At 42.6% G+C, this 10,348-nt stretch overlaps 1 protein-coding gene across 1 annotated transcript; it reads left to right on the top strand.

Moving 5' to 3' along the window:
* The first annotated feature begins 5,481 nt into the window (after nt 1-5,481).
* On the top strand, nt 5,482-7,389 carry LOC147900411 (protein CURVATURE THYLAKOID 1A, chloroplastic-like). Its single transcript, XM_087377232.1, has 5 exons — nt 5,482-5,799; nt 6,217-6,329; nt 6,721-6,828; nt 6,953-7,024; nt 7,139-7,389. Exons 1-5 carry the CDS (start codon nt 5,622-5,624, stop codon nt 7,232-7,234), a joined length of 567 nt encoding a protein of 188 aa, XP_087233358.1. The 5' UTR covers nt 5,482-5,621; the 3' UTR covers nt 7,235-7,389.
* Nucleotides 7,390-10,348: the final 2,959 nt, after the last annotated feature.

Below are 10,348 nucleotides of genomic sequence, written 5' to 3'. Positions count from 1 at the left end.
CTGCAGCTAGCGCTTAAGGCGCTAGCTGCAGGCCAATGCAAATAACAAAAATATTAAATGGAAAGAAGAGGAAGCACTTACCTGTAAAAGTATTCGCTCGGTGTAGTGGACTGGCCCCACAAAAGAGAGAGTATGTCCCGCTCGGTGTAGTGGACTGGCCCTACAAAAGAGAGAAAACAACCCATTACAAAAGCAACTTCTTAAAAGGAGACAAGGAAAGAGAAGATTGAGGAGACAAGGAAAGGAGGAGATTGAGGAGACAAGGAGAAAGAGAAGGAAGAGAAATACAGAAAGAAGAGGTGACTTTTCTTTCTTTCTTTCTTGAAATCTCGTTTTTTGTTTCAATCCTTTCAAATCAAGCATGAAAACTAGTTTACAGGTTTAGCAATACAAGTAGAAACACTCACAAATCCAAAGCTAACAAACAAACAACCTACATTGTTGAAACAAACTCACCTCTTGAAGAACTTTCTTTCAGGAAACGAAAGAGGGAAAAAGGAGAGAGAGGGAGTACAAGAGGTAGGAGAAGGGTGAGGAGTGGAAAATAGAGTGGGAGGTTGCTTGGAATAGATGGGAGGTCGTCGAAAATAGGTGGGAGGAGATTTTGGGTTGCTTACTTGAGAGATTAGGAATGGATTGAGAAAAATGCCACGCGTTTCAGCGTTTCGGGTTTTAACCCACAGCGACGCTTATTCGTCACTATATAGCGACGTTTTAAATTAAAAACGTCGCTATATAGCGACAGAACAGAGCGTCGCTATATAGCGACGCTTACTGTTTATTTTCTTTATATGGCCTCCAGTGAAGCTCAAACATGCTATGCTTATAATTGTCAATATCTCCTCTTACTATATAGCCTTACTATACAGGATTTTTTGTTTCAATCCTTACTATATAGCGACGTCATTCTTTTTATATGGCCTCAAGAGAAGCTCAAATTAAACATGCTATGCTTATAATTGTCAGTATCTCCTCTTCATGCTTATGTTGTGATTTTATAAGTGTAGATGGAAGGGACGAGTGGAAGCTCATCCGATGATGCGCCAACGCCCGGGAGCACGAAGTGGCTTACGGAGAGGTTATATTGTCATTGCACTCATTGCAAGCGAGAAGTACGACATCAACATTGTATTATCATGCGCCACTTGCGGATGTATGGGGAGGAGCTGGAACCAGTACCCCCCGTTGGTGTTGCACATGTTGATGGATCATCGGTAAGTCAAAGCTGTTTAAGTTCGCAATCTTATTGTATACCAGGAAATAGAAGATCTTATATTTACACGAATGAGCTTATGACAGGATGAGGAGGGTGACGAGGGTACACATATACCTTCTCAATTTCAACAAGACTATAGTCTCCCGGATGACGACGAGGGTATGGTCGACATGATGGATTCCATTTTTAGGGGCACTACATCCCACGTACACGTGATGTCTGAGTCTGAGGTCAAAATGCGAGAGTTGCAATCAACACAATTGTACGAGGGTGCTAGGATGTCTAAACTACGTGCTTGTCTCTCAATCTTGAATCTACAAGTACAGTATGGGTGGTCGGATGCAAGTGTCTCGGCCTTAATGAGGTTAGCCCTTGCATTAATTTGATTCATTATTTGGATATTGTTTGTTTTGAGAATCATCATTTGGATAGTGTCTTTGTCATAGGTTGCTCCAGAAGATGTTGCCTGCACCAAATACCATGCCCGCATCAAGAGATGAAGCGAAAAAGATGCTAACAATGGTGGGTATGGATTATGATACCATCCATGCTTGCCGTAATGATTGTATTCTCTTTCGTCGTGAGCATGGAGATTTGGCTAGTTGTCCAAAGTGTGGGGAACAACGATATAGAGATGACTTGCAGGGTGAGAGGATACCGATAAAGGTCTTAAGACACTTTCCCATCATTGTAAGAATACAACACATGTTTCGATGCAAATCCATAGCGGAGTTGATGACATGGCATGCATCTCATCGGTCCACTGATCACACATTGAGGATTCCCGCAGATTGTGCAGCTTAGAAGCACATAGATAATCAGTGGCCGGACTTTGCGAGAGAGCCACGCAACTTACATCTTGGGCTAGCCATGGACGGCATGAATCCTTTCGGGTTACGCTCGACATCTTGGTCGACATGGCCCATAGTCATGGTGAATTACAATATCCCACCATGGCTAACAATAAAAAAGGGACACCTCATGCTTGCACTACTTGTGCCAGGAAAGTACACGGCAAAAAACATGGACGTGTACATGGCACCTTTGATAGAGGAGTTACAGATATTATGGAGAGGAGTGCAGGTCTTTGATATTTCTAGAGCTCCTAGGCATACCAATGATATTTTAGTCAGGGGTATCTTGATGTGGACCATGCATGACTACCCAGGATATGGAGAGTGCGCAGGTACGTGGTTATGTCTTTACATGTACAATGAGGGATTATGCTTTTTTTACTCTCTTTTGCACGCATGTCTTGTACTAACATATTCATGCACGCGTGCAGGACTTGTTACAAGTGGGTACCATGCTTGTCCTGTTTGTGGACCCGCTCTGAAATCGCTTGCACGCTACTCCAAACATATGAGGAAAAATGTTTATGAAGGTCATGCTCGATACCTTCCGCTCGACCATCTCGCACGTGGAGGTCAGCTTGATCCACCACCATCATATTTGAAAGCAAGTGATTGGATTCAAGCTTGGAGGGAGATTGGAGAGGAACCTCCTCCTGGTATGAAGAGACTATCGATCTTTCACGAGCTTCCTTATTGGGGTCAGTTACAAATCAATCATCTCTTGGATCCCATGCATATCTTCAAGAATGTGGGGGCTACCATTTGGGCACACTTGGTTGGTTCCAAGGACTCGAGAGGAGTGCGAGAAGACTTGCGTGCTATGAATAGGATGTCTCGTTTGTGGCCCAAGTGCATGCTTCAGGAAAAGTTGTCCTCCCGAAAGCAACGTGGATCCTCTCTACGAGGGAGGAGGCAGCGATCAAGGCAGACATTGCCTCTTTTCAAACACCGACAGGGTACATGCGTTGCTTGAAAGGAGCATTTTCAAAGGACAATAAGCTTAGTGGCCTCAAGTCCCATGATTGGCACAAGGTCTTACAGGTATTCTAAGTAGAATTAGTGTACCGATAATAGTGATGCATTAGCGTAATTATTATTATGTTATATTGTTGACATGATTTCATTGTTGCTTTGATAGTTCATCCTTCCAATTACAATAAAAGGGTGCTTACAAGAAGATGTTAGAAATGCTATATTCAAGATCTATGGTATTGTGAGGTATGCTTACTATCAATTCGCATTATGTATTTTCTTCATGGACATGTGAAATAGGTGGATATCTCAAATATCTTACATATGCATGGACATGTGAAATAGGTGGATATCTCAAAAACAGATCTCTATATCGAGCATCGAGAAGGCTAGGGTGGAATCCATCGAAGCCGTATGCTTGCTTGAGAAGCACTTTCCCTCAAGCATTATGACAACTCAAGTCCACTTGCTTGTGCACATAGTTGATGAGGTGGCTATAGCAGGTACCGTTCATAATCGATGGATGTTTTTTCTCGAGCAGTTTATGAAAACTTTAAAGGGGTTTGTAAGACAAAGAGCAAGACCAGAAGCAAGCATGGCAGAGGGATGGCTTGTGCAAGAGTCATTAGTATATATCACAGAGTTTCTTGCATCCACGGATCCTGATATGACGCAAGCTTGGCACAACAAGGATGATGATCGCATCATTGGCGAGGTCCCCCAAGGAAAAGGGATTGAAAGAAAGATGAGCGAAGAGCAAATGGAGAAATTCAATAAGTTTTGTATCCTCAATAGCCCTGAGATGCAGAAGTGGATTGAAAGATATGAAGTGGCCAAAGCAGAAAGAATAAATGCAAGGACGAGATTCAGAGTAATGTATAGGCGATCACAACCATATCCACGAGATCTGGCTCTTCTCCCTACTCACATGTCATTTGATTGGCTACAACTGGCTGTACGTAAAGCCGAACGTGATGGAGAGACAATAAACGAGCGCGAGCGGGAGTTATCATCTGGATGTATGGTGCATGTAAGTTTCTTATCTCTTGACGTAATTAAGTAATTATTTGTGGCAATATATGCTATAAAATAGGTGCATCTTCATTGTTTTAATGATGCTCTTTTACAGTACAAAAAGTACAGTGCATTATGGTCATATGGACGACATTTTCGCGTGGAACGCATCGATTCAAAGAGAGTCACGTATGATTGTGGAGTCATGGCTAACTTCACACAAGATAGCCGAGCAAGTGCTTCGGATACCAATCTTCTCTCCTCACAGTTGGATTATTGTGGAACCATACGCGACATCTATGAAATTGATTTCAGACGATTTACTATTTTCATTCTTGATGTAAAATGGTTTAGAACTACTTACAACGGTCCCCATGCGACAGTGAGAAAAGATAGTAGCGGTCTCTTTGCAATAGACTCCACCAAACATTGGACCGATGAAAGTGATACTTTTGTTCTTCCCGAGCACTGTGAGCAGGTGCATACTAATGATTTAATTAGTCGAAGCTTTCGTTTTTAAAGTCCATTGATATATATATAATTGACGACATTTGGCACCCATCTTCAATATAGGTGGTTTTTCATCCGGATCGTTCTGATCCAAGATGGTGGTACGTGATCCAAGTTGCACCACGAAGTAAGCAAATTTTTGAAGATCGAGATGTGGATATGGAGATGCCACTACCAATGCCGGATCCAATTGATGAATCTAGCGAAGAAGATGTAGATCACCATATGAGGCAAGAGGAAGATGCGCATAATGACATCGCACGGGAGGAGGATGGAGATCACGATATTGACGAGGAAGACAACAATCATCAAGATCAATCACCACACTTAAGCTTTATTGAAGAAGAAGATCAAATACTTTTAGGTGAACGTACGATACTAGAGTACGATGATGATATAGGAGATCAACTCGGTATAGAGTTGGAGATAGACTTGGACGATTTACGAAACCCAATTTTTATACCGACGATTAACGCTAAGCGGGCGCTAATCGTCGATACGTAAACGTCGCAATAGGATGCGTGTGTAGTAGTGCCATTGGTTGTAGCCAGGATCGCAATCAACTGTGGAGACGTCGCTTTCGTTTTACAACACCGATGTTCCACCTCCAATTTAGCCGCTGCACGTCGTGGTCGTCCACAATATGGGGACGGCCTCTAAGGAGGACAAGAGGGGGATTACTTCGCGAAATTAAATATGCAAAGAAATTATTCGAGAGCTCCCACGTGGCGGGGAGAAGCTACAGGGGCTGAGGTGGTGTCCACGTGGCGAGAGGAAATTAGCGGGGACAAGTGTGGAATTTGCGGGTGAGATAAGGCTATCCGACGTGGAGGGAAGGGATTGGCAGGGAGGAAAAAGAGGAGACCGGTGTGAACGGGGTGTTGGTCATCGTCTTCATCGTCGTTGTTCATCATCATCTTCAAATCAACGTATTTGGGCGATGCAGATGCTGTTGCTCCATCTCTGATCCAATCTCTCTTCCAATTCTCTCTTCATTTCCTTCACAATTCGATCTCCTTCCCGATCTGCGTCTCCTCCTTTCAATCTTCCCTCCCATGGCTTCTTCCTTAGCTGCCATGTCTGCATTCTCAACCACCCCTTCCCATTGCCCTCCTCACTCCTCCTCTCCCTCTGCCTCCCCCCCTCCTCTTCCCCACCTCGTTGCCTCCCCCAGAAGTCGACAGAGCTCCTTTCATGGTGTCGCTCTTCAGGGACTCCGCTCTACTTTACCAGGTTTGCTAGCAGCCGATTTTCCTTATTTGCGAGCCTTTGCTACATGGATAAGTTTGGATTCCGCTATCAGCCGGTTGAATAAAGAGGGAAGAAGAGTAAGGGAAGGAATTTATTACTCGTAGGACTCAGTGCGCACTCGTTTTGCGATAGACAGCCACTGTCCTATTGGGAAGCGTGACTATGTGCAATGCGTATTCCCTTTTTGGCTTCTCTGTTGATTTGAGATTATATCGCCCTTCTATTTCCGTAAGGTACAAGCAATTGTCATATGTCCGTGCCCCTCTCAGAGATTGCCTGCTGTAAATTGGCCTCCTAATTGAGTAAATCAGGATGCCTATCGGACTGCTTGAGAGCCCATGCCTTTCGAAATATGTCATCCGTTTTTTTCTTGAACTGTTTCTTTCTGGATGGCGACAGTGCGACGAAATAAGCCCTCCTCCTACATTCGAGCCACAGCGCCCGCGGAAGAAAGTAGCGCGCCAGACGTTTCGAAGCAGCTCCAGGATGTGTTTGAGGACTTGAAGGCCAAGGTACAACTTTGCAGTGGGTCGCATTGATCTATTGGACTGTCATAAGTGGATTCTTTTTGTAGCAGCGGAAACGTTGTTGTGGGTACGGCACGGCTGGGCGCAGCAGGTGTTGTTGAATTAAGTAGATTCTTGAGGGCCTTTTGATGGTGGAAACGACTAGCAATCGTTCTTGTGACAGTTTCCCCGATGTTGAGGCTTTACTAGACTATGTAGGAAACTGTTAAAGTCCAATTGGCAATACAAAGTTCCTTTGCGAATCGTAGGAATATATTGTCAAGGTTGAGGTGCGAGCCTTCCAATCATGCAAAGCGCTACAATATTTACGATTCTGTTTTCTTAGCATCAGTGCCGGCGTTGATCATACCAAAAGTTTGTGTTCTATGTAAACCAGTATGACGCTTTGGAAAACAAATCCACTGTGTGGGTCTACGGCGGTGGCGCATTGGTGGCTGTCTGGCTTTCCTCGACCATTCTTGGAGCCGTCAACAGCGTTCCTCTGGTACGTGACTTTCGTATCTGCCAACGGACACCACTGCGCTCAGTATAACTTCAGCAGCCTGTTGAAATCGCAGTTGTCTTGCGAAAGTCTAATTACTCAAAGCAAGTGTTGGATTGTCTTTTAGGTTCCCAAGATATTGGAGCTCATTGGCATTGGTTATACTGGCTGGTTTGTCTACCGCTACTTGCTCTTCAAGGTACTTGTGCTTTTTCGCCGTCCATGGACCGATAGCTTAAAAACATAACCGCATTTAATAATTTGCTTTACGCTCATCGTTGTTGAAACCTCTCTTTGCAATACTCTTCTGCAGTCAAGCAGAAAACAACTAGCTGCGGACGTTGAGGAGCTAAAATTGAAGATCACCGGTGTTCCACGAAGAGACTTTATGACGGAAGATGATGAATGAGCTCTGGAAAGTATAAGTTATAGGAGCTCTGGAAAGTATAGGTTATAGGAGAATATACGTAGTAATCACCATTTGCTTAGTGTATTTGGTTCTCTTAATATCAACAAGCTCTAAGTGAATGTGATTCCGCAGCTACTCTTTGGCTCTTACCCCCAAACATGTGCCTATTTCTCATTTGCTTTATATCATTGGGGTGTACGTGGCACATGGTAAGGCTGCTTCTGCATGCGACTTCCCTGCGTGTGTGTGAGAGAGAGAGAGAGAGGGAGAGAGACTTTTTACGTGAAGGTACAAATTGGGAGCCCTAAGTTGATCACGGAGAGAACAAACGCACACAAAAATATGAAAGAGAGAGAGAAAGAGCGCTCTAGGTTGTAATCTTACTAGTTTTCACAATTAAACCTATTTTACTATCCACATGACAAGGGTCTTGTGTCCACATTTCTAGGTTTGTCCTTAAAATAGTGATTTTTGTTACACTAAGGGCGTTTACATACTATGACCTCCCAACATGCATTAAACTCGCAATCTTACTTGTCCATGAGCCCTGAGCAGGCCCAAGGGTGGGATAGTGTGTAGGGTTTTTACACACTATGACCACCTATTATGCATTAAAGGTATTTGACTGCAGGCGACATGTGGACAGACAATCTTGCGCATCTATGAGCTGTGGGCATGCCCACAAACGGGAAAGTGTCTAAATACCGTAAGGTAAACGCAAGTTCTACTCATGCTTTACCTTCTATGTTGCAACGAATGCCTTTACTTTGCACACTTAGTGATCGATGTTCAAGTTGAGTTCATAAAAAGGGCAACTTCCAACACACCATGCCTTCTCTATTGTTGTAGACATTCTAAGAGATGTTTGATATCTTAGGAATGGAAGAGGGGCTAGGATAGACCGAGTATATTACAAATTCGAAGCTAGCTCTTCATGATGGGAGTATTGAGTTGTCTAAACATGGTCTTCATAATGGGATCAATGATGCCTTCTCTATTGTTGTAGACATGCTGCTAGGAATGGAAGAGGCGCTAGGATAGACCGAGTATATTATATTGCGCAAATTAGGGGCACCATCTTCACGTACATAGATGCTTCATTAACATGCACTCAAAGTTAAACTTGACCCTAGTTTAGAATTCAAATTAGTCATTGCAAAGACATCAACTAGGCTTTAAGAATAATGTAGAGTCTTCAGCAATATCATATAAACATGATTGAAGTGAAGAAATTTAGAAGATTAAATTGGACATGTTAATAAATTATTTGAAGCTACTTGATTGACATGACATAGTACACTTTCATGTCCCATTAGCAAACTAATGTTACTTAATACTAGTAGCCAAAATGTGTTGTTACAATGCTCAAAATTTATCCATTATATGTGTTGGTATTTCATCGGTTATATGCATCCATATTTTCATCAATATTAGTATCGGTGATTGATAGAAATACCCCAAAAAATATCATTGTTTTATGGTTTACAACCCATGAGTCCCTTGTGTTTCTAGCTCTCCATCCCCTTGACCTCTCACATCCACATTCTCCCCATCCTCATACCATCATCCTTTATGTCTTTGGGTTTCCTTTTGGAAGTATCTGTAGGCCATCTCTTTCCAATTTAGATATTATTGAAAGATCTGTGTGTGTGTGTGTGTGTGTGTGTGTGTGTGTGTGTGTGTGTGTGTGTGTGTGTGTGTGTGTGTGTGTGTGTGTGTGTGTGTGTAACAAAGGAAAATTCCTAATTACTTTGCTCAAGATCATATATTAATGAATGCCCAAAATATACCAAGGACTAATCCAATCCAATGATTCTGAAATAGATTGCCAAAATGTCAAAGTGCTTGCCACACAGTCAAGGGACCTACTAGATAATCTTCCATATCAATGAAGTCAAGGGACCTACTATGCAATCTTCCATTTCAATGAAGATTACGCATCCATATGATCTCTATGGGCACAATGACTTACAAAACTCGCCATCTGGCCAATTCTCCCCAATGCATCTAGGGTCCAGCTTGCCATCCAACCCCTCCTCCCCAATGGATCTTGGCTCCTTGTTATGGAATGATTGCTGGAAGTATGGATGAGTTATTCTTCTAGAACCTCAGGGTTTGAGTGACCCTAGTTGAGTACTTGTGACCATTCAAAGAAGGAATAAGAAAAAGGAAAAGGAAAATCTAAGGGGCAAGTTATTAGGAAGAAGGTGTTAGTAGGGATTGATGTAAGATCCTAGTGGTGTTAGTGTTAGCAGAGTAAGTAAAGTGCATTCTCGTGCTCCTATTAAGTCCCATATTTGATTTGAGGGGGAACTCTAATGGATTCTCATGTCTGTGACATGCCATGTTTGAACGTCCGGAGTTGTGCATGATATTTTGTCTTGCTTCTCTGCATTGAAGTTCCTTTAAAATCCATTTTATGGATTATATTTCATTGAGGGATTTGCTTGGAAGTATTTCAGCGCAATAAGGCTTCTGGAGCTTTGTTTGTCCGAGTCATCAAATTGAGAGTTGTCTAACAATACACCATACAAACCCCCAAAATGAGGACTATGGCTAAAGAGGTTTATAGAAGGGGGATTCTAGGAAAGGCTTCTAAGCTAGAATTGAAAGAAAAGAGGATGAGTAGAAGTTAGATAGTTAATCATGATGTTAGAAAAGGAATGTGAAAAAATCTTGGAGCGTCACAAAAAACTCATCCAAACCCTTATTGGTGTAATCACCTTCACCCTAGAGTTGAATGCATCCTCGAGAGTTGCATGTGGAGAACCACTTGTCGTTCCATGTGTGAACTCAAATTCAAGACCCTGATGACTTTGGCATAAGTCAGTGCCATGTTTCGTTTTGGCTCTACTGATGGATTTCTTGTTGATGTTGATTGGTGTATTGACTTTCCGTAGTGTTTGTAGCTTATCTTCCCGAGCATGGAACCCTTTGTTGAGAGTTCAAACTCAACATCATGTGATCATGTGTGCATAGCACCATCATGTGCATAGCACTAACCCAATAGAGTGCTATAAAGGAAAGGGTTAGATGCCCTAACCCTAACCCTAAATGGGTTTGTATATATTCTACATTTCAACTAAATCTAGTGCACATTTAGTCATTTGTGGT

Source organism: Dipteris shenzhenensis, chromosome 7, assembly GCF_047967505.1.
Source record: "Dipteris shenzhenensis isolate YYH24624 ecotype China chromosome 7, Dip_SZ_1.0, whole genome shotgun sequence".
NCBI lineage: Eukaryota > Viridiplantae > Streptophyta > Polypodiopsida > Gleicheniales > Dipteridaceae > Dipteris > Dipteris shenzhenensis.
The sequence above is the reverse complement of the archived record's forward strand: the minus strand, read 5'-3'. Positions and strand labels throughout refer to the sequence as shown.